Genomic DNA, 25994 nt, shown 5'->3' with positions numbered 1-25994 from the left:
GAGTTTGTATGTTCTCACCGTGTTTGCATGGGTTTCCTCCGGGTACTCCGGTTTCCTCCCACATTCCAAAGACCTACTGATAGGGAATTTAGATTGTGAGCCCCATCGGGGACAGCAATGATAATGTGTGCAAACTGTAAAGCGCTGCGGAATATGTTAGTGCTATATAAAAATAAATATTATTATTATTAAGTCGTCTCAAATATGGATCAGGTTGACTTTTTTTTTTTTGTTAAAGACCCATCACGTCTTTTGATCTGTATAATCGTGGTTAGACTATACTCATTGTCCAGTATTCAAGTGAAATTTCTCGTATTGATCAATGTCTACTACGACAGTGGTGACCTTTTAAGAACTGTACCTTTTTAGACAACCACCTAAAATTACATTAGCAGAGTGGATGTCTTAAAGAAGACTTGACCCAGGTCAAAAGTGGCCAATTTTTGGCTTATTCCTGCTGCTTGAGTATTCAGTTAGTGGGGTTTTGTTTTTTTTGTTTTTTTTTTTTAAATGTAAATTGAGCCATACAGTTCTAGAGATATAGGCCCACTTTTTTACTTCTCAAGTTTATGGTCTTTACCAAAAGGCATTTTTGCAGAACAAACTTAAGACCTGGTCCCAAAGAATACTGTGGGCCGTGCCCATTTTGGTAAAGACCATAAATATTGGCACTAAAAAAAGCCCAAATTTTTTGAACTTTATGGCAGATTTAAAAAAATTATGTTTAAATGTTCACGTGCATCTGGAATAAAATAAGAGCAAAGCTATCCACTTTTGAACTGGTGATCGGTACTCTTTAAAGAAGGACAGCATGCATACTATGGTGGAACTGTAGCTCTGTCACAAGAGACTCATGGATCAGGTCGTTGGAATATTAAGAGGTTATTGTTTTTTGTGTGTGTGAGACGTTTCATTGTATATGTGTAATGCCGTTTTCACGCATCCAACATTCACAGTTGAGCATGGCCTACAATGGCCGGACTGGCTGCAGCTTCATGTATGCCTATGCTGCTGTTGAGTTTGAGTCAGGAGAACCACAACCAGTCCATTGTGGTCCATACTCTGATCATGAATGCTAGGTGTATGAAACAAGAAGTGGTGTACCTTCATTTTAGTGTTTATGTAGCTGACTCAAATCCTCCGTAGACAAAATTCAATGTTGATTATCACTATTGACTGCTTTGTGTTTCCCTGCTGTGCAAGTTGGGCATGTTTTACGATGAAACCTCCATAACTTGGCATGTTCATGGCTACGTATATTTATTCAAGTCTGTGTATTCTTATACAGATTTTTATTGCTCTGCTAATTATTGCCTTAGTTGCCACCTAATTATTTTCACTTGAAATGAGCAATTAAAATTAGTAAGTAATTACATTTTGCGTGTAGTTAGCATGTATGTAAATCCCACTCTGGAGACACTTAAAGACAACTGCCGTTAATGTGTCATTATCAGACGTAACGCTGTTATGTAGTCTCAGCTGTAATCTGCACAGCGACAATTTTGGACCTAAAGTAGTCCCCTAACTTGTTAAATCTTGAATAGAAAAAACTGCAGGGCTTGGATTTCTTGAATTGTATTTTAATCATTCCATGTATGGTTCATTCCATAATTCTCACATAATAATCTATAGCCTTCATTTTCCTTTGATGATTTTTTTTTTTTGCATTTGTCTCCTTGCTGTATCCTCCGAGAAAGTCTAAAACCATATCAGATATCACTTCAGATGTGTAGCGGTATATAAACATTCCCATGTAACTGGGCGAAACTGCGACCTGAAAATTGTAATCACCAAAAATTTGGTACGCATAGTGATTTGAACTGTGATGGACTTCAACCAGGAACCTGTTGAAGTCCATCTGTGACTTCTCAGCACAATTTTCTAATACAGGGCTTCTAGCAAGATGGACCATAGATGTGGCCTCTATATGACCAACACGTTTTTTAGAAGAGGAAGGGAAGAGGAAAAAAAAATTTTTCCTGCTGCAAGTATTTTTTTTTGTTGGAAAATGGGTGGTTTTCTGTAAATTTTTGTCGCTCCACATTTAATTTTCTTGGATCATCTCACCCTAAAGACCACTATTCTAACTTTAACGTTAATGGCTGTGAAAAATTTGGATGCGAGATTGAGAAGTTTCTCCAACCAGTACAAATTATTTCAAATGATAACTATTGATTCATTACGTCCAGGTTACTCCATGAAAATCTATTCCTTATTGTTACGTTAACTAGGTGTTTGCTTCTTATCATACCCAAAATCTTTTTTTTTTTTTTTTTTTTTTCTTTGCCAGTGTGACTTATGTTTGACCAGTATCGTCTCTAATAAACTAGTGAAAATGCCCTAAAAAAAGACCAAAAAAAAAACCTGTCATCAATCATGACTTTTATATTTCCTGATTTTGTTGATCCAGAATAAGAATATAGATAAGAAGATGGAGTTCTGTAAGGTGGATATACCAAACTCCCAGACCATTTACACATATAAAGGTTTACAACATTCTAAAATGTGTATATGCAATTTATTGGGCTGTAAAACCTCTGATGTAAAGTATATATTTGAATAATGTTTTATTTCACAGAGTATACTGGGCAGCCATCACTGGGGAAAAATAAGATTTACCATCTCCCCTCGCAGATCTCTTCTCGGATAACCTATACTCCTTATTTTAGTAAATGTCCTCCGTTACGTTGGCGTCGGTGAGTGTAAAGTGCACTGGTTCTTAGGTTGCTGCTGCCATTATTTTAGCCATAACCTCCCACCCCATTATGTCCTTCCCAACCAGAACATTAATATTGGCATCACTTTCTTCTAAATCACTGGGTCGTGCTAAATGCAGAAACGGTGCCAAGAGCCAAGCCTTGTACAGTAGTGGAAACCTTTCCATTAAGAAATTGTTGTATGTGTCCTTTCCAGTCAGATTTCATTTTATTTTTTTCTTCTTTTGTAAATTTGTAAGTTAATTCTACATAACTGAAAATGGGCCAGTTGTGTGTGGCGGCGTGGGCTATAACCGTGGCTTGTTTTCCGGTGTCTGTCCCCTCCTGCATATGCGTTGGATTGGTGTCCTCAATGGTAACCCACCATTCATTTTGGACTAGTCACCTTTTGAGAAGTCTGTATGTGATTTGTGTAATGAGTATCTGTGGCTGCATCCTCTTCAGGCTCTGACCTTTTCGCAGCTCGTTATAATCAGATGTGGTTGTGTCAGTAACGCCTCCTCACGAGATGTCTCCTACTTTAATTGTGCTACTACCCCGAGGCTGGGATTAAAGGGAAGATTCATTCCACACCTCACATCCCAGGAGTCTATACATGTCCACTGTATCCTCCAAAGGATCCACACAATGAACGCTTCAGTGACACTTTCAACTCCAGCACTCAAGTAGATTGCTAGCTTCTCTGCCTTTTGGCTTGGATGACTTTAATATGCTGTGACATAGTCTTGCTGAATAAAATGGGTCACCGCACAAGGTCACAGCAATTCTAGGGTCTCACATGACATCTGTCATTCCGGGCTATGGTGGTCTCTGAAGTGGGACGTGGCAAATGCAGATATTAACATATTTATGGGTTGTGGGCACATACTGGAGATGGCGCTCTCATGACCCGAGACAATTAAGATGTATGATTGGATGGAGCTGAGTGATTGTATGTATACCGAGCAGTCTAAAGGATGTCCGTCCAGAGTCGGGATGACTTGTCACAAGACGTCAAGTTGTTTAAGTTCACCAGGCTCCTTACTTAAGATCGCTGTGTAAAGGAATAAGGGTAATAGGAGCATATTGTGTTATTGAGGCCTGTACTGGGTATTCTCTGCCAGGGAGATAATCTGATTATTGCTCTCACTATTTAATGCCGGTCTGGGAGGCAGCTGGTGATGTTTTAATGAAGCTGGAATTGTATAGTCGGCAGCGCAGGATAATCAGAAGCTGCAGAGTCAGAATCAAATTAATAATTCATGTCATTAAAGTGTGTAATTAATTCGAACAGTCCAGATGAGGGAAAACCTTTTCAGCTTTAGAAATGTATCCCGAGGGTTTGGAGAGATGTGCCAGGCGGATACGCAGTCTGTGCAGGGGTGGGGGTGTCTGGTGGTAGAAACACTAGCCTAGGTCCTTTTGTTCTAGATGTTATCTTATAGATGGCACATTCCTTCAGTTTACAGAGCGGCTCCTCGGCTCACCTCTGTGAGCACTGACCAGTGTCCTCCGGTTTGTCCTCTAGGTAGCAGTGCGCTGCAAGTGGCTGTCAAGGCTGTTTCCTAATAATCTGTACCTCAATCGGGATGTTCAGACCTTGATAGGGGATGGTATGTCCGAATGAAAAAGCAGAGAGAAACCAGGTAATTGACGGCATTGGAAGTTTTATAAAACCAAAAAGAAATCTAGATACTGAGTGATCAGAAGCCTCACACAAATTACTTTCGTTCTCTGCTGTTCTTCTAATCCAGGACAATTCCTTAACAGCCTGTGACACCTAGTCATGTTCTAAGCTAATTATACTAGTAAGGGCTGTGGTGTAGTGACCATTGTGTCAGCTAGGGGGCGCTGTGTGAGTGTCCTAGGAGAGAGGATGAATGGCAGAGTCATGAATGACCATTATGTATCTCAAGATGGGTGGCCTTGAGATGGAGACTTATGTGTGTGTTGATCAGCAGTGATACTGCTGACATGTTTCAATGCGTCAGGGAGAAGTCTCCAGGTAGCTGGGGAGACGGGCGGGCCCAGTTACCATTCATCCATTATAAGTTCATGCTTAGAACATACAACACTGCCCTTCACCTCTCCAACAAACCTATTTCAACACCCTCATCACCTCACTGTCCAATAACCCGAAACGTCTTTGACACTTTTCATTCCCTTCTCAACCCAAGAGTGCAGGCCCCAACCACAGAGCTTCGAGCTGACGATCTGGCCAATTACTTCAAAGAAAAAATTGATCATATCTGACAGGAAATTATCTCCCAATCATCTCATACCATGCACTGTCCTCCCTCCCCCACTGCATCTAACTCACTCTCTGAGTTTGAACCAGTCACAGAAGAAGTAAGCAGGCTCCTTGCATCTTCTCGCCCAACCACTTGCACCAGTGACCCATTTCCGTCACATCTGCTCCAGTCCCTTTCCCCTGCTGTCACCCCTCACCTAACTAAAATATTTAACCTCTCTCTCTTCTGGTATATTTCCCTCCTTATTTAAGCATGCCATAATACATCCACTACTTAAAAAACCATCCCTCGACCAAAACTGTGCCGCTAACTATAGACCTGTATCTAATCTTCCCTTCATCTCTAAACTCCTGGAACGCCTGGTCCACTCCCGTCTGATCCGCTATCTCTTTGATAACTCTCTTCTCGACCCTCTCCAATCCGGTTTCCGCTCTCTACACTCTACTGAAACTGCCCTCACTAAAGTCTTTAATGATCTACTAACAGCTAAATCTAACAGTCACTACTCCATGCTAATTCTCTTGGATCTCTCTGCAGCATTCGACACAGTGAATCATCAGCTCCTCCTCACTATGCTCCGCTCCATCGGCATCAAGGACACCGTTCTCTCCTGGTTTTCCAGCTATCTCTCTGACTGCTCCTTTACTGTATCTTTTGCCGCCTCCTCCTCTTCTCATCTTCCCCTTACTGTTGGGGTTCCTCAAGGATTGGTTCTAGGCCCCCTCCTCTTCTCCTTGTACACTGCCCATATTGGTAAAACAATCAGTAGATTTGGTTTCCAGTACCATCTCTATGCTGATGACACCCAATTATATGCTTCTTCTCCTGACCTCACACCAGCCTTTCTAGAAAACACCGGCGATTGTCTAAACGCTGTGTCTAACATCATGTCCTCACTATATCTGAAACTGAACCTGTCAAAGACTGAACTCCTTATGTTTCCTCCCTCTACTAATGCACCTATACCCGACACTGCCATTTCCGTGTGTGGTTCCACTATTACTCCCCAGCAACATGCCCGCTGTCTTGGGGTCATACTTGACTCCGAGCTTTCATTCACCCCCCACATCCAATCCACTGGCTCGCTCTTGTTTTCTGCATCTCAAAAACATTTCTAGAATTCGACCTTTTCTTACCTTTGACTCTGCAAAAACTTACTGTTTCTCTTATTCATTCTCGTCTGGACTAATGTAACTCTCTTCTAATCGGTCTCCCTCTTACCAAACTTTCCCCCCTCCAATCTGTCTTGAATGCTGCAGCCAGGATCATATTCCTCGCCAATCGTTACACCGATGCCTCTACCTTGTGCCAGTCCTTACACTGGCTACCCATCCACTCCAGAATCCAGTACAAACTTATTGCCCTCACCCACAAAGCACTCCATGGATCAGCACCACCCTACATCTCCTCCCTTGTTTCAGTCTACCACCCTACCCGTGCCCTCCGTTCAGCTGATGACTCCGTTCTGCTGATGACCTGAGGTTAGCATCTTCGATAATCAGTACCTCCCACGTGCTGCGCCAATTCTTTGGAATGCACTTCCCAGGTCATTACGAGTAGTCCCCAATCCCTACAATTTTAAGCGTGCCCTGAAAACTCATTTATTTAGACTGGCCTACCGCCTCAACACATTAACCTAACTATCCCTGTGTGGCACAGTCAAAAGTTTTACCATAATCAGGTTCCCCGTATCATGTTCCCACATGCTTTATGCATCTATTAGCCCTCTGTGTCCGTACTGTTACACACTTAACATTATGGCTGGTCCAAACAATCAGGGCAATTGTTACCACCCACCTTTCGTGTCTCCCCTTTTTCCCTCATAGATTGTAAGCTTGCGAGCAGGGCCCTCATTCCTCTTGGTATCTAATCATAGAATCATAGAATCGTAGAGTTGGAAGGGACCTCCTGGGCCATCTGGTCCAACCCCCTGCTCAAAGCAGGATTCGCTAAATCATCCCAGTCAGATGTCTGTCCAGCCTCTGTTTGAAGACTTCCATTGAAGGAGAACTCGCCACTTCTCGTGGCAGCCTGTTCCACTCATTGATCACTCTAACTGTCAAAAAGTTTTTTCTAATATCTAATCTGTGTCTCCTCCCATTCAGTTTCATCCCATTGCTTCTAGTCTTTCCTTGTGCAAATGAGAATAAAGTTGATCCTTCTACAATGTGACAGCCCTTTAGATATTTGTAGACAGCTATTAAGTCTCCTCTCAGTCTTCTCTTTTGCAAACTAAACATTCCCAAATCCTGCAACCTTTCCTCATAAGACAGGGTTTGCAGACCGGTCACCATTCTGGTCGCTCTTTTCTGAACTTGCTCCAGTTTGTTGTTGTCTTTTTTAAAATGTGGTGCCCAAAACTGGACACAATATTCCAGATGAGGTCTGACCAAAGAGGAGTAGAGGGAAATAATGACTTCACGTGATCTAGACTGTATGCTTCTGTTAATACATCCTAGAATTGCATTTGCCTTTTTTGCTGCTGCATCACACTGTTGACTCATATTCAGTCTGTGATCTATTAGTATACCCAAGTCTTTTTCACATGTGCTGTCACTTAGTCCTGTTCCTCCCATTCTATATCTGTTATGATCTATATGATTATTGTTATGCTGTAATGTCTATCGTCTGTACAAGTACCCTCTGAAATGTAAAGTGCTGCGGAATATGTCGGCGCTATAGAAATAAAATTTATTATTGTGAGGAGACCCTGACAGGGTGAGAGAACTTGGTGGCTAGAAAGCCTGCATATTGAACATTGCATAACCTGTATGACTACAGGGTAACAGAGCGGAGCTCTGGCATGGACGCTATGCTGTTTAAATGAACTTTGTTATGGCTGTGGGTTTATGGTGCTTGAATAAACCGCATGGAGTTATGGTTTTATGGAAAACCCGTGCTGGACGTGATTATTTGGCTGCCAAGCGAGTGATCCCCTATGTGAATGACAGCGCTACCTCACAGGGCTTATTCCCAGTCAGTTTTTCACATATGCATTCTACCAGTGTTTTTCACCGAACTTGTAGCTCTTCTAGTTTCTGGAGCGATTGACATGGCCATATGTATTTTTGCGGACCGAGTGGTCATCACAAAATCATGGTAACATGACAGTTTTTTTTTTTTTTTTACTCTGAATTATGGATCAAACTGCAGTGCAAATCTATGGGTTTGTGAAAAAAAATCAGAGGGCTCTTGAGTGCCATCTGTGTGCCATCCATATGCTGTTCAATGTTCATGTTTGTTTGGTAGGAGAAGCTAAAGAAAACTTATAGTAAGGAACAATCTGATGAAACTGTATTTTAACTCAATAACTAGGCTGTGAGTGCATCTCTTGAGACACCGGTTCTATGGATGTCTCTATAAACCAGTACTCACACAATGAGATTTCATCAGATAGCTTTGCTTGACTGCAGGTGGCACGAATGACGATTCCTGAAGATGGTTTATCTTCAGGCTGAATTTTTGTACCTATGCACAATCATAGTAGGTTAAAAAAAAAAAGTATTTTGAATGAGAGGTGTATAGAGTTGATCCTCACGCGAATATTGCTGGCATACATTGCCTCAGGAGAAATAAGGGAAGGGTTACTGATATTAGAGCTGAGGAGAGAGACAGGACAAAATTCCAAAAGGCAAACCTGACTACATAGCAGTGAAACCATACAAATACAATACTGTATGATTCCCAAGTTGGGAGACGTGACAAACGCTGATGATAAAAATTAACACATAAACCAAATACTGATGAAAATTGCATCCAAGATACTGATGAATATCGGTCCGATTTTTGAGTACTAGAAACATTTATGCCATCTGAATGAGTCCTTGGAATGTCTTTGTGAATGAATGTTGAAGCCTTTTTGTAATCCCCATCAACCTGCAGCCTGCCCAGTAATACTATGTTCTGTAGGTTTATCGATGTACACGCTGAATCCAGGTGGAATTTACTGCTGATTTGTATAAAAATAGAGCTCAGAATATGAACAGACCGATGTTACGGCCTATATGTATAGATGTACTCTTCACTAGTGTTGAGCATTCCGATACCGCAAGTATCGGGTATCGGCCGATACTTGCTGTATCGGAATTCCGATACCGACTTCCGATATTTTTTCAATATCGGAATTCGGCTTCGGAATCGGAAGTTCAGTTGATTGACGGCCTGACGTCATCATGATGCGCGGTGTGTGCGCATCATGATGCGCCGTCATTTCGGGCCTTCCGGGGGTCTCTGCCGGCCTGCCGGGGGGCTGTGTGGACTGCCCGGGGTCTGTACCGGCCTGCCGGGGGGCTGTGCCGGCCTGCCGGGGGGCTGTGCACCCTGTGGGGGTCTGTACCGGCCTGCCGGGGGGCTGTGCCGGCCTGCCGGGGGGCTGTGCTGATGTCCGGGGGTCTGTGCAAGCATCGTCCGATGGGACTACAAGTCCCATCGGGCGATGCCTGCTACCATGACAGTGATTGACACATTAGCCAATGATGGGACAGTAGTAGTCCCATCATCCGGCTAATGTGTTAAATGTTAAAAAAAAAAAAAAAAAAAAAAAAATACTACATGCATGCTACATACATACTACATGCATACTACATATATACTACATACATACTACATACATGCTACATACATACTGCATGCTACATACATACTACATACATACTACATACATACTACATACATACTACATATATACTACATACATACTACATACATGCTACATACATACTGCATGCTACATACATACTACATACATACTACATGCATACTACATATATACTACATACATACTACATACATGCTGCATGCTACATATATACTACATGCTACATACATACTACATGCATGCTACATACATACTACATATATACTACATGCATGCTACATACATACTACATACTACATATATACTACATACATACTACATATATACTACATACATACTGCATGCTACATACATGCTACATACATACTACATACATACTACATACATACTACATGCATGCTACATGCATGCTACATGCATGCTACATACATACTACATGCATGCTACATACATACCACATACATACTACATGCTACATACATACCACATATATACTACATACATACAATACATTCATACAATACATACATAGACATACAGTACATATAACATAGAGTAACATACTTACCAATACTTGTCACATTGTTCCCCGAAGCCATTGTCTATTCCGGGATAAATATTAACATAACAAACCACAAAAATACTCACCCACGATCCGAAGCAGTCCACGAGTGTGTCCCACGACGATCTTGGGTAGAGAACTGCAGCATCAGATGATGCTGCCGTTCTCTACGGGCTGTAGGAATCCAATGACGGAAGGTAGGTATCCTTCCGCACTGTATTCCTCCGCCACTTAAAAAAAAAAAAGTCCCTAGTCTCACTTTATGCCATTGCTGTGTGGGAATTTCCCACACAGCAATGGCATAAAGTGAGACTAGGGACTTTTTTTTTTTTAAGTGGCGGAGGAATACAGTGCGGAAGGATACCTACCTTCCGTCATTGGATTCCTGCAGCCCGTAGAGAACGGCAGCATCATCTGATGCTGCAGTTCTCTACCCAAGATCGTCGTGGGACACACTCGTGGACTGCTTCGGATCGTGGGTGAGTATTTTTGTGGTTTGTTATGTTAATATTTATCCCGGAATAGACAATGGCTTCGGGGAACAATGTGACAAGTATTGGTAAGTATGTTACTCTATGTTATATGTACTGTATGTCTATGTATGTATTGTATGAATGTATTGTATGTATGTAGTATATATGTGGTATGTATGTAGCATGTAGTATGTATGTGGTATGTATGTAGCATGCATGTAGTATGTATGTAGCATGCATGTAGTATGTATGTAGTATGTATGTAGTATGTATGTAGTATATATGTAGTATGTAGTATGAATGTAGTATATATGTAGTATGTATGTAGCATGTAGTATGTAGCATGCATGTAGTATGTATGTAGTATGTATGTAGTATGTATGTAGCATGCATGTAGTATATATGTAGTATGTAGCATGTAGTATGTATGTAGCATGCATGTAGTATGTAGCATGTAGTATGTATGTAGCATGCATGTAGTATATATGTAGTATGTATGTAGTATGTATGTAGCATGCATGTAGTATGTATGTAGTATGTATGTAGTATGTATGTAGTATATATGTAGTATGTAGTATGAATGTAGTATATATGTAGTATGTATGTAGCATGTAGTATGTAGCATGCATGTAGTATATATGTAGTATGTATGTAGTATGTATGTAGCATGCATGTAGTATATATGTAGTATGTAGCATGTAGTATGTATGTAGCATGCATGTAGTATGTAGCATGTAGTATGTATGTAGCATGCATGTAGTATATATGTAGTATGTATGTAGTATGTATGTAGCATGCATGTAGTATGTATGTAGCATGTAGTATGTAGCATGCATGTAGTATATATGTAGTATGTAGCATGTAGTATGTATGTAGCATGCATGTAGTATATATGTGTTATGTATGTAGCATGTAGCATGCATGTAGTATGTATGTAGTATATATGTGGTATGTATGTAGCATGCAGTATGTATGTAGCATGCATGTAGTATATATGTAGTATGTATGTTGCATGTAGTATTTATGTAGTATGAATGTAGCATGTATGTAGTATGTAGTATGAATGTAGCATGTATGTAGTATGTAGTATGAATGTAGCATGTATGTAGTATGCATGTTGTATGTATGTAGCATGTAATTTATTTTTTTTTTTTTTTTTTTTTTACATTTAACACATTAGCCGGATGATGGGACTACTACTGTCCCATCATTGGCTAATGTGTCAATCACTGTCATGGTAGCAGGCATCGCCCGATGGGACTTGTAGTCCCATCGGACGATGCCTGCACAGACCCCCGGAGCCTGCACAGCCCACCGGCAGGCCGGCACAGCCCCCCGGCAGGCCGGCACAGCCCCCCGGAGCCTGCACAGCCCCCCGGCAGGCCGGCACAGCCCCCCGGCAGGCCGGCACAGCCCCCCGGAGCCTGCACAGCCCCCCGGCAGGCCGGCACAGCCCCCCGGCAGGCCGGCACAGCCCCCCGGAGCCTGCACAGACCACCGGCAGGCCGGCACAGACCACCGGAGCCTGCACAGACCCCCTGGCAGGCCGGCACAGCCCCCCGAAAGGCCCGTACAGACCCCAGAGAGGCTGTACAAGGGCAGGAAAGGGTTTTTCTTATTCCGATACCGGAAGTCCCATAGACTTGAATGGGACTTCCGGTATCGGAATCGGCGATACCGATACTTTTTTTAAAGATCGGCCGATACCATCCGATACGATACTTTGAAGTATCGGACGGTATCGCTCAACTAGTCTTCACATCATAGTGACAACTACGGTTGGTGACATCTTGCTGTCTTGGAGTAGACTGAGGACTGATTTTGCTGTGTGTTTTTAGGTTTGGTAATATAGTATACATATGGATAGTCAGTTTTCATGGTGAGTTTGCTCATGCGTATTTATAGATGCTACAGAAATAAGGTTGTTAGTCCAAGTACTTGCACTAGATCTTCACATTACATTTCTAGTAGTCGGTAGAAGTCAGGACTATTGTTTTTTATACTTTGAGTTAAGGCTGAGCCACTAGCGGTAACAGCCATCATTATACTTTGCGTCCTGTGTAATAAAATGGTCTTCAAGCAAATGGCTGCCTTATTATCCTAATCAAACAATCACAATTCAGGTTTCAGATGTTTAAACTCCACTAAGACAATGAGACATGGACTATGATTGGTACAAGACTTTTTTTTTTTTTTTTGTCTGAGAGTTTTGAGGCCATTTGTGTTTGGGTAATTTTAATTTTCCAGATTACCAAGTATATATTTGTCTTCTGCTTATATAAATATTATTGTGTACCTGTCAAATGATATATGTACAATCCTCCTCGCAACAGAAACCTGCTTTGCTGTCCCTTCTGCCAGCTCCCCCTGCTCCTTCCTCTGCTCCAGGCTACGAGCCGCCTCAGTTCTCCTGATTCATATCTTCCTAGGCCGGCATTCCGGCATCTCACAACCGATATCCCCTCCACACCTAGCCTGTAGCATCCACGCCATTCAAAAGCCCTCATCTGCTCCAGATGTGGCTTAATTTACTGCGACTCTACTAATTACTGTAATTAAGGATTAATTACTGTTAATTACTTTCACATAAACTCAACGCCAGTCAAAAGTGCATAGCCTTGTGAAGCTGCCACACACACATACATACGAACACATGATGGTGCATATTACCCATAGCAATATAAAGGGTTTCGGCAGCTGGGACATGGTGTCACTTTACTGTCACCTCAACTTGTCTTGTGCAATGACTGGTAACAAGAAGGCCTCCCCCAGTGTCTCCACTCAAATGCCAGGAAAATACCTTCGCTAACAAGATGATTGGCATTAAAGAGCCCACACGAAAATACAAGCCCCTCTGTAATGGCATGGGTTATTATATAAACGCTTACCTCCTAAATATTGTTTTTGCATCTATTATATTGTACACCAATCATCCAAAATATTAAAACCACTGAGGGATGACCTTAATAAGTGATTAGCCTGTGAAAAAGGCATATGCCAAGGAATTGGACATAGGCAGCAAGTAAATGGTCAGTTCTTTTTAAGATGAAGCCGGAAAAATGGGGAAACGTAAAGATCTGAGCCACTTTGAGTCATTTAGTGGTCACAATTTGGTTCTTTTTAATCAGAACAGCTCCAAAATGGCAGGTCTTGTCAGGTATTCTTGGATCTTTAGTTATTACGTGCCTAAAACGTTCCAAAGAAGGACATGGATCAGCAAGCAACAGTCATTGGTTCCCAAGGTTCATTGATACGAGTGGGGAGCAAAGGTTAGTCGGTTTAATCTTACAAATGATACTGGCGCACAGATAGGCAACATGTGACTTTGGGCTGGAAACCTTCAATCCTGGCATTCATGTTGATATTTCTTTGATGCTTGCGACCTACCTATACATTCTTCGAGGGCAAGTATACCTTTACAGCAGTAGCCTTTTCAACAGGATAATGCACTGTTCAATCTGAATTATTTGGAATGGTTTGCATAATATCATTCGGAGTTCAAAGGTGTTGACTTGGCCTCCAAATTTACCTGAGCTCTAACCAATCCAGCACTTGTGGGATGTGTGGGTAAAACAAATCTCCTTTATGGATTGTCCACATCGCAGCATAGAAGACTTTAAATGAAATTGTGTTTACCCCTTTGTGTCAAATATTATAGGACACCTTCTTCTTATGGACTGTTTTGCAACACAAGTAGGTCCTACACAGTATTGGGGTGCAGTCAAGATGGCTGTATAAATTGGACAGAGGTCGGATCGCAGTGCTCAGGCTGGCTGGCGGCTCTCCAGACCCGAACGTGTGAAAGCTTCATATATTTCTATGCAACTGTCACGGTTGGATGGGAGAGCCGCCAGCCAGTCCGAGCATTGCGATCCGATGTTGGATCAATTTATATGACTGCGCCCTGAGACGGATGTTTTTGTGATGGGTTTTCTGTGTCCTATTTCTATGGTTTGTGGTCATAAGCATTGTAAAGCATAACTATGTAGCTGCAACTTGATGCAGCAACGCTAGAGAAAGAAGCTGCGATAGTTGACCGGAGAATGGATAAAGCAATTTGTAGACAACCCCTTCTGTCCAAGGACACTTTGCTCGATAATCAGTGGACAAGCAAGGGTGGCATCTGGTTAATTGTAGACATTTTATTTGAACGTGGGAGTATTTCTGTTCTTTCTAGTTTAGTAGTAATTACATATTCATGGTTAGGGGATCACATCCGTCTCGCGGCATCTCCGGAGAATCTTGTGTCTGGTGACTGGCAGACCATCAGAGAGGTTGGATTTCAACCCTATCCGCTCCTACAATTTTCATCCAAGATAAGCGTCGTTTTTCATGTTTTGTACATAGAAATATGTTAATTGAGCGCCATGCCGTAGATGTTTACTGTGAGATATGACAAGAAATCCTTGTTTCATTATCTTTTTGACAAAATTTCTGAAAAAAAGAAATTGGCTTGTTTGGTGCTGTCATGTGAATACTGAGTAGTAAGGTGCTGCTCCAGATATCTGGAAATTTGGGCCCGCTTGTGGATATGGAAAGTACAAGGAGGTAACCTTGGAGTCTTGGTCTGTCCCTTAATGGTATATTTCCCCGTCTCTCTCCATTGATCAGACACACAAGATGTGGTTCTTCGCTGAGCGCATCAAAGAATGTTTGTCTTCTTTTTGTCTTCCTCCGCTCTTCTCGCTCCATCTTTCTTTCTGTTTTTCCGTCTTTCCCCTCCTCTTTTATCTCCCTGCTAATCCCCCCATCTCCCTCCCTCTTCCTTCTCCTCTGGCTGGATATTTTCCCAGCAGACGCCAGTAATACAGTATGTAGAGCTGTGCCCCAGCTCTCAGCATGCAGCAGACCAAATTATTCTCATGTATTCATGAAAAGCTGCCACCGATCCGTCCCTAACACAGAAATGGCCTTTGTTAGTGTTTCTCAAGTGGATTGGCACAGAGAGCGACCCATGCAATTTGGCTTCAAAAGAAAGAAAAGATTTAACCGCGTCACCTCAAGGAAATTTTATTCCTAACACGCAAAAAATACAGATATAGCAATTTGCCTAAATTGCTGGGCTTTTTATTGTACAATTATGATTTTTTTTTTTTTCTTTCCCTCCCTTTTGACACCAACACGAAGAGTTTCCTGCAGGTGGCGGCCGTTCTGTTCTGGTATGTTATTGTCTTCAGATCCACGAGCGAAGGAATGGATAATGACAGGAACAGAGCGGTGATACTGTATAGCGGTGCGGGCAGTTTTCCAGCCATTAAAAGGCTTAAAAAAAAAAAAAAAAAAAAAAAAATAAACATCCAGATGTAGTGTATGGACATCTTGTGTGTGTGCAGTCTACCCATAGCCCAGGAAAATGAATATTAAAAACATTTCACGCATATCCAGCCTCTAGTCATGGGATTAGAGCTCCGCTTGTGTCTAGTAACATGAATCTGGATCCAGGTCCACGTTTACCGCGACCATACATACACGCAAAATGTACTACAAAGGGTTAAGCGAATACAGTCATACACTACTTATCTGTCGATTCCATTTAAGAATGGCAAACTCAGGCTTAGCAAGCCATTTAAGAAAAAGTTTGATTCTAGATTTGCAATGTTGTCTCCAGCGAACGCTGGTCTGTCTTTATGCCATAGCAGTGGGCTCGTGTTCAGCCCAGTCTCGCAACACAAAATGACCATTCAAACAAAGCACAGGCACTAGTTGCACTCTTGAGTCTTGGCGAGGCCACGGTTCAGTGCACCTTTCCACCTACTTATTTTGCATTGATCTCCCTTGATTGACAGCTTTGTCTTATGGGGTCCTAAGCGGGAGATGGATTAATAACAAGAAGGTGGGAAGTTGCTCTGACCTTCCTTCCTATGGCATCAGGGCTTGGTTTGGACAGTCATTCTTCTACGGTTTACAAAATATTTAAAAGTTTATATATGATCATGTAATTGGAAAAAGCAGTGCTGCAGTGGGAAGAATTAGGAAAGACCGACCCGTTCTGTTTAGTGAAACAAACCTAAAATTTAATTTTTATAATATAGCTAAACAGATGAGTGTAGCAAAATGTGAAGATAATAGACTATAGCATAATTGGATTAACACCAGGCTTGGACTGGCCCACAGAAGAACAGGAAAATCCTCCGGTGGGCCGCTTTGAAGCAGTGCTAATGAGCAGTGCTATTTCACTTGATTCGCAGTTTAAAAATCCAAGATCACCTCCAATTGGAGTACAGATCAACACCAGAGCATTTCAAATGGTAAAATATAATTACTTTTATTAATACAAATATCAAAACATTAAAAGACATACAAGTTTCCAAGATCAGTGCAAAAAGAGAGGGACCTGCAACTCCCATTATATGTATTTTTCTGCTGCATGGTATAGAACCTCATAGCTAATAAGCAATCAGTTGATGTATGCTCCTGGAAAGCTATACTATAAATGTCTGCTGTTTACTCAAACATGCAGAGTATAATGACTACACAGCACAAGCTCATCGGCTCAGATAAACCAAAGTTATATAATAACATCCATGGTATACCTATGTAAACTAGTTAGCATTAAAGCTACTGAGGCCATTACCTGAATCCTGGCAGCGTTAATAGAAGTCCCCTGGGAGAAAAATCCCTCCACCCCGACATGCACGTTTCGCCCCCCGAGGAAGCTGGGAGCGAAACGTGCATGTCGGGGTGGAGGGATTTTTCTCCCAGGGGACTTCTATTAACGCTGCCAGGATTCAGGTAATGGCCTCAGTAGCTTTAATGCTAACTAGTTTACATAGGTATACCATGGATGTTATTATATAACTTTGGTTTATCTGAGCCGATGAGCTTGTGCTGTGTAGTCATTATACTCTGCATGTTTGAGTAAACAGCAGACATTTATAGTATAGCTTTCCAGGAGCATACATTAACGGATTGCTTATTAGCTATGAGGTTCTATACCATGCAGCAGAAAAATACATATAATGGGAGTTGCAGGTCCCTCTCTTTTTGCACTGATCTTGGAAACTTGTATGTCTTTTAATGTTTTGATATTTGTATTAATAAAAGTAATTATATTTTACCATTTGAAATGCTCTGGTGTTGATCTGTACTCCAATTGGAGGTGATCTTGGATTTTTGTACTTAATTTGTGGTGAGCATTACTATTGATAATTTGGCTAGGGTAGTAGTAATTGATTCGCAGTTTGCAGAAAAAGGTGTCATCTACGCATTCATTTATCAAACTTGCCAAATTAATGTTACATAGAAGCAAAAGTAAATTTCTGCTCTAGGGTCAGGTCATTATTGCATGTAGCGGCACAGTGGGCTCCAAGAATCAATGTTACTGGCGGGTTTTTGCCAATCCAGTCCAACAATGATTTTAACTATGTATCATCTAATAGGATATTTTATTATAAGCAATATCTTATACTCTAAATTAAAAAAAAGTAAAAAATTTTATTAATGTATTTTTTAGATGTGAAATTCACTCATGAGAATCTGTTTATAAACAATAAAAAAAACACAAAATTCTTGTATTTTTTTAAAATTCCGCCTGTATAGTGTTTTATAATATGGCCGATGCCTTTGAATTCTGGACAATTCTTTATGAATAACTTTATTTGCTGTGTTCACATCTTTTCTGTATCAGACTTTGTGTGTTCCGTCATCCAGTAGCGAAGGGGACCCCTAGTGGATCTTTCTGGAATACTTGACTATGTTTTTGTATCTAGACAAATTCTTTTTTTTTTTTATAAGATGTTAGGCTTTAAGTAGAGGTATGTATTCATAGTATGTGTTGCATCCTACAAAATCTAATATGTGGAGAAAAGCTTTTCTACATATCGGCATCAAAAAATACTGTGTGCAATAAAAGGTTTAATGATTGTATATCAGTTGAATGAATTTTCAGTAGAATTATGTATTTGTGTAATTTTTAGGACTCAAACTTTTATTTTTTTTATGAGGGATATAAATACAAAATCTAGAAGAATACATGCTGGGATCATTGTATAATTTATTTGTGTAATATGGTTTTATGACATGAATGTAATACATATAACTTGTTGTCATCCTTTTATGTTTCTGAGCAGTAGATGCTGTATTTTAAATTTTTGTGTTCTGAATAAAGGATTTTTAATTTTTTTTTTTTTTTTTAAAGCAATGTTTTTTTCATCTATGCAACATAATATAATTTTTTTTTATTAATATAATTTAATATAGCTCTCTCTCCAATCCCCCTTTCCTCCCTCCAAAAATTCTAATAATCTTATATTTGTGTCTTTCAGTACTCAGTATTCGGGGAGCACAAGAAGAGGAACCAGCAGATCCTCAATTGATGCGATTGGATAATATGCTACTGGCAGAAGGAGTAGCAGGTCCAGAGAAAGGAGGGGGTTCTGCAGCAGCCGCAGCAGCTGCTGCCGCTTCAGGTGGAGCCGGGTCTGATAACTCAGTGGAACATTCAGATTACAGAGCCAAATTATCCCAAATCCGACAAATCTATCACACAGAGTTAGAGAAATATGAACAGGTAAGCCGGAAGAGACCAAATTGCTTTATGAAATTATTCCCAAAGAAACAGCTTCTAATATCAGTAGTTTTGTCCATGATTGTGAGTTATTGTATGATGGGGTTACATACAGTCCATTTTCATGTGGGGTGGATCATCTCTTTATAACATTGATTTAATTTTGACATTCAGTTTTTCCAACTGGATTTAAATGTACTGTTCCAGTAGCATTCTTTAATGACACTCTGGTACCACCGATGGTCATCACATTACTGTGAGTATGGTGGTGTTTAACTAGAAGAGAGCTAAGTTTTCATACTGGGGTGCAGGATAGAAATTACAGTGAACCTCAGTGTTTAGCAGTGTTCTCCTTCGTCTCATTGGGGGACACGGGTACTGTGGATGTATGCTACTGCCATCTGGAGGCTGACACTAGACAACAACACAAGGTTAGCTCCTCCCTCGCCGTATACACCCTCGCACTGATTGCGGGCGGAAGCCAGTTTTTTGCTTAGTGTCTATGGAGGCACACGTCTGGTCCTTTTTTCTCTTTTTTTGTCCATGAAGATGAGACAGGGGCAACGGATCCTATTGAAATGGTCAGATTTCCCCAAACCATCAACGGGCGAGCACGTGTCGAGTATCATCTCCACGTATCCTTTCCCGCACCGTGGGACAAATCTGGGCAATTTCCCCAGAATTTTTTATTTTAGTTTGTTTTTTTCTTTTCTTTATTTTTTCTAAGAAGATGAGACAGGGGCAACGGATCCTATTGAAAGGGTCCGATTTCCCCAAACCAACAACGGGCGAGCACGTGCTAGTGTACCTCCACGTATCCTTTCCCGCGACGTGGGACATAATGCCGGACCTAGCCCTGACTACCCCTAGGTAGAGAAACCATGGGCTATTCAGAGGCACAAGACGGTCCGAGCGGTCCCCACTGCTCCACCAACGCAAGACGAAGGTACTGCAAGGAGGCGGACAGTCCCTCTCCTCGGCTGAAGCTGGACGGAGTTAGGGTGCCTGCACCGTCCAGGATCCCCACACCACCCCCCACTCCCTGGATCGCCCTGAAGGGCCTACCTGGAGTGAAGTGGACAGCCGCATTTAAGGTACGGGCGTGCGGGGGGCTCGTGGGCAGCAGCGGCAGGCAGCGGTGTGCGTCTCCCTAAGGCCCTCCTCGTGTCCATAGTAGGATATATAAAATGCCTGGCAGGCAAAATATGGCCGGGAAAGGGAAGACGCACACTTTTCTCTACGCTGCATGCACTTCTTGTAAGGCCCCGTTTCCACGAGCGCAGAGCGCCGAAGTGTGCGAGGCCTGCGAATCCGAACGCGCCCAGGAGCCCCCCTCGGCGACTGAATCCAGAGAGCCGAATCCTCCGGATTGTTCGCTATCATTGTCCCAGTCTATGGCCTCGCTTACAAAGGCGGTTGAGTCCCTTCACGCCCCAAAGGGAGGCAAGGATAGTGGCTCGCTTATCTGGGAAGGGTCCTCCAAATCACAGGAACCTTCGGCCTGCAGGGGCCGTTCCCATGCCAGAAAGGCGAAGGAAACGAACCCGTACAAGGTCTCCTGGCCTATCCGGTGCCTCGGCATCGGGGAGTTCAGCATCGCACTCCCCTTCACCAGCGAGCGGAAGCGGGCAGAGTTTAGATCGTGACTCAGACAAGCCACTTGATCTAGATACCCCGGGATGCTGGGAGACAGTGGACAGCCTCATTGAAGCTGTCAATCAAACCCTGGGGATTGAAGATGATGCTACCTTGGCCGCGAGCCATAAGGTAGCCTTTAAGCGGGCCAAGCACCCGCATAGAATATTTGGCACTCACCCAGAATTTGAGGATATAGTGCAGCGCCACAGAGAACGCCCAGACAAGCGCTTCTTGGGCCAGAAGTCTATAGAGGCAAGATACCCATTTGCCCCGGAACTCTGTAAGAAATGGGCGGAATCCCCAGTGGTGGACCCGCCAGTGTCGCGCCTGGCCTCGGAAGTCCTTGTTGTCGGTGCCTAGCGGCTCGTCCTTTAAGGACCCCCACGGATCAGCTCATAGAGGGCTTGGCGCGATCAGTTTTTGAGGCATCAGGTTCGGTGCTCGCCCCTTCGTTCGCGGCGACGTGGGTAGCCAAGGCCATGGTCAGAGTCTTTGAATAACGCCTTGCAGGATAGTGGCCTACCTGCGGAGGTGTCTGAGGTCGCAAGTCAGATTGCTATGGCTGGAGACTACTTAATGCTTCTTTGGATGCGGCTAATTGTGCGGCATTTGCAGCCGCTAACGCGGTAGCCATAAGGAGAGCCCTCTGGTTGAGAACTTGGCGAGCCGATTCAATTTCCAAGAAGTCCTTGACTTCCTTGCCCTATCGGGGAAGGCCGCCTGTTCAGGGAGAAGTTGGATCGGCTCATCTCCGATGCGACAGGAGGGAAAAGCAGCTTACTCCCGCAGCAAAAGGCGAAACAGCCTTTTCGCCAGGTCCCGACACATTTTCGAGCCTTCCGCAACACCGGATGGATGGCAGCAGCCAGTTTGGCCGGCCCACCTCGCTCCAACCAGGATAGGGAGCGACAGGTCTCATGTAGACCTATTCCAGTGGGAAGGCTGCGCGCTTGCCAGCCCAGGTCGAGAGGAGCCAGGGCCCAGAGACCCTCAGCCAAATGACTCTGAGCCCTTGGTAGGCGACAGCAGCAGGGTGGGCGGCCGCCTGCTCCATTTTCGCCATATCTCGGTCGAGGTAGTACACGACTTATGGGTGGTAGAACTGGTGACTTCAGGGTACAAAATAGAGTTCATCAGGTACCCTCCAACACGGTTTTTTCTCTCCTGACTTCCCAAGGTGGAGCCCTGGGCGAAAGCGCTGCTAGGAGCCATCAGTTCACTCCAAAACAACAGAGTCATTGTTCCCATAACAGAGCGCGAAAAAGCTCAGGGTTTTTATTCCAATCTGTTCGCGGTCCCCAAAAGGACGGGACAGTCAGACTGGTTTTGGACCGGAAGCTCCTAAACAGGTTCATCAGAGTCAAACATTTCAGGATGGAATCTCTCCATTCTGTTATATCAGCCATGGAGCAGGGAGAGTACTTTGCCTCGATCGTCATCCAGGATGCCTACCTGCATGTACCCATTTTTCCTCCGCATCAAAAGTTTCTTTGGTTTGCCATCAATGGTCGACACTTTCAATTCGCAGCACTCCCATTCGGGATAGCCACCGCACCAAGAGTGTTCACAAAGGTAATGGCAGTCGTGATGGCCGTCTTACACTCACGGGGCATAGTCGTCTTGCCATACTTAGACGACCTCTTGGTGAAGGGTCCCTCATTTCGGGCGTGCAAGTAGAATGTCAGCATTACACTGGATACACTCTCCCGCTTAGGTTGGTTGGTCAACAGGAAGAAATCATCTCTGGTCCCAGCTCGGAGGATTGCTTTTTCTAGGAATGGTCTTTGATACCTCCCAAGGGTTGGTAATTCTCTCTCAAAACAAAGCCCTAGCGCTCCGACAAGGAGTTCAGAAGCTCCAGCAGCCGATCCCTCACACCATTTGGTTTGGGATGAGGATACTAGGGAAGATGGTGGCAGCAATGGAAGCAATTCTGTTTGCTCAATTTCATCTTCGACCCCTACAGCACGCTCTCTTGTCAGCATGGGACAAGAACCCGTTCACTCTCGATCAGCGGTGCCGGCTATCCTCTCAGGTCAGGCAATCACTAGAGTGGTGGACGACCAGATCCTCCCTTCAGGGGAAACCGTTTCCCCCAGACCACTGGCTAGTGGTCACGATCGATGCCAGTCTCCTCGGCTGGGGAGCAGGTTTTCGCCACCACACGGCCCAGGGCCGGTGGTCGCAACAGGAAGCTCGTCTCCCGATCAACTTGTTGGAAATACGAGCGATCTGGCAGTCGCTGCAGCATTTCCAGCACCTCCTAGCAGGACGGCCCTTTCGGATACAGTCAGACAACACCACGGCGGTGGCTTATGTAAATCATCAAGGGGGCACGCGCAGCAGGGCAACCATGCGCGAGATAGCACATGTGCTTCATTTGGCCGAAAACAACCAGTCGGTAATTTCGGCAGTCTACAACCCAGGCATAGAAAATTGGGCAGCGGACTTTCTCAGCCGACAAGAGGTCGTGGCTGGGGAATGGGCCCTGCACCCCGAGGTCTTCCAGCAAATTTGCCAACGGTGGGAAACACCAGGCGTCCAGGATGAACGCCAAGGTGCCTGTGTTCGTCGCTCGGTCACGAGACCCACGAGCGTTCGGGGTGGATGCGTTGGTCCTACCATGGAACAAGTTTCACCTTCCATACCTGTTTCTCCCGTTGCCATTGCTTCCGTGGGTCGTCAGGAAGATCAAAGCAGAGGGGGTCCAAGCAATTCTGCTGACACCAGACTGGCCCCGACGGGCGTGGTACGCAGATTTTGTGCGGCTGCTCACCGACGTCCCATGGCGACTGCCAGAGCGCCCAGATCTACTGCACCAGGGACCGATCTTCCACCCGAACTCAGAGGCCCTGTGTTTGACGGCATGGCCTTTGAATCTTGGATTCTAACTCAAGCAGGTTTTGAGCGTAAGGTGGTCACTACAATGGTTAGCGCTAGGAAACCGACCTCGGCGAGAATTTACCACCACACCTGGAAAGTTTTCTTCACTTGGTGTCGAGAGCGGGGTCGTTCGCCCCTGACATTCTCTATTAGCAACATCTTGGCCTTTCTTCAATCAGGCCTAGACTCGGGGCTGGCCCCGAGCTCCCTTAGGAGACAGATATTGGCGTTGTCCGTTCTTTTCTAGCGAAAGATTGCTACTAATATGCAGGTAAAGACTTTCATCCAGGGAGTCTCTCATCTAGTACCTCCCTATAAGGTGCCGATGGGCACCTGGGACCTTAACCTGGTCCTGAGTGTTCTGCAGGAAGAGCCTTTTGAGCCGCTACAGCATATTTCTTTATCGTTCCTCTCTTGGAAGGTGGTATTCTTGGTAGCCATTACCTCCGTTAGGCGAGTCTCGGAGTTGACGGCTCTGTCTTGCTGAGCACCTTTTCTCGCTTTCCACAAGGATAAGGTGGTGCTTAGACCAGCTCCCCCCTTTCTTCCGTAGGTGGTGTCCTCTTTTCACATCAATGAGGATATTGTCTTGCCTTCGTTCTGTCCGGCATCGGTGCATCGCGTGGAGAAAGCTCTTCACACCTTAGACCTGGTGAGAGCACTCAGGAGGTATGTGTCGCGGACGGCACCTTTTCGCCAGACGGATACGCTGTTCATGCTCCCTGGCGCAGGAGGGGACTAGCAGCATCAAAAGCGAACATAGCCAGATGTTTCTGTTTAACTATTCAGGAGTCCTATCACATCAGAGGTGCGCCAGTTCTATCAGGGATCAAAGCGCACTCTACTCGGGCAATGGGCGCCTCTTCGGCGCTTCGGCATCAGGCCTCGGCGGAACAGGTATGCAAGGCAGCGACCTGGTCCAGCCTGCACACATTTACTAAACATTACAGTATCCATACTCAAGCTTCGGCGGATTCGAGCCTGGGTAGAAGGATTCTCCAAGCAGCAGTGGTGCACCTTTGAACGAAGAGGTGCATGCAGCTTGGATCGGTGAGTCAATCTCCCACCCAGGGACTGCTTTAGGACGTCTTACAGTACCTGTGTCCCCCAATGAGACAAAGGAGAAACATGGATTTTTGTGATTACTCACCGTAAAATCCTTTTCTCCGAGACGCTCATTGGGGGACACAGCACCCACCCTATTAGCCAAGTTGGCTCTAGTTTAATTAATTAATGTGTATTTCTTTTGTGAATATCAGGGTGTTTTTTTTCTTCTCCAGACATATTGTTTTCGACATTAAGGCTGATTGTTATTGTTCTCCTACTGCTTTTGCACTTAACTGGCTTTCGCCCGCAATCAGGGCGAGGGTGTATACGGCGGGGTAGGAGCTAACCTTGTGTTGTTGCCTAGTGTCAGCCTCCAGATGGCGGTAGCATACACCCACAGTACCTGTGTCCCCCAATGAGCGTCTCGGAGAAAAGGATTTTACGGTGAGTACTCACAAAAATCCATGTTTCTCTCTTTCAAGATTTATGCAGTCATTAAATAAAAATATTGTGTTAACATCCGGAGGCTTAAAAAGGACCTGTAAACAAGTGCAGTGGGAAGCTCTTCGGCTGTGACCTGGATATAACCTATAGCACATACTATCAAGCTATTTCCAGGTCGTCGCAGCTGCATTCATAAATACAGGTTGGACAGCAGTGTGAGCAGTCTCTTGTTACTTCAGCACCCCTGGTACCCTCCAGTATTAGATCAGATATACTGGGTAGACAGCAGTGTGAGCAGCCTCTTCTTCTTACTTCAGCACCATTGGTATCTCCCAAGTACTGGATCAAATGGGCTGGACAGCAGTGTGAGCAGCCTCTTCTTAACTCATCACCCCTGTTACCTCCAATGTTAGATCAGCTAGACAGGGTGGACATCAGTGTGAGCAGTCTCTTCTTACCTCAGCACCCCTGGTTTCTCCAGTATTGGTTCAGATAGAGTGGACAGCTGTGTGAGCAGCCTCTTCTTACTTCTGTATTCCTGACATCTCCTGTGTTGGCTCAAAATATCCACTTGGATTACATCTTCCTTCACATAAAGGGAAAGGGCAGAACTTCCTACAGCATATGCTCCCTGGCATCGGTCATATTAATCATACAAGGACATGTTTCTGTAGAGTAACACGTCGGTAGCCATTAAAAGTCGTCTGTTCCTACTTCCATAGACAAAACGAACGTGATTTGATAAGGTATTTAGGAATCTCTTTAGAATACTTTTTTATTTTCTATTCCTCAACCGTTTAAAATCAATTTTAGATTTCATATTTAACCTAGCTGAGAATTTAGCTACAGTTCTCTACAGTCTACACTAAACAATGCTCTGTGAATGAAGTTCATCA

General features: G+C 43.8%; 1 protein-coding gene across 7 annotated transcripts in view; it reads left to right on the top strand.

Annotated features, from left to right (window-relative positions):
• PBX1 (PBX homeobox 1) overlaps positions 1-25994 on the top strand; it is a 201572-nt gene that overhangs the window by 137474 nt on the left and 38104 nt on the right. For all 7 annotated transcript variants that reach the window (XM_073571620.1, XM_073571623.1, XM_073571619.1 and 4 more), the window contains exon 3: positions 18845-19089. In XM_073571620.1, the coding sequence (XP_073427721.1) occupies positions 18845-19089 (245 nt within the window). The remainder of the gene's footprint in view (positions 1-18844; positions 19090-25994) is intronic.

Source organism: Dendrobates tinctorius, unplaced genomic scaffold (genome assembly GCF_039654945.1).
Source record: "Dendrobates tinctorius isolate UK_male_01 unplaced genomic scaffold, ASM3965494v1 ptg000029l, whole genome shotgun sequence".
NCBI classification, from domain to species: Eukaryota; Metazoa; Chordata; class Amphibia; order Anura; family Dendrobatidae; genus Dendrobates; species Dendrobates tinctorius.
Note: the sequence above shows the minus strand (reverse complement) of the source record. Positions and strands in the feature narration are given on the sequence as shown.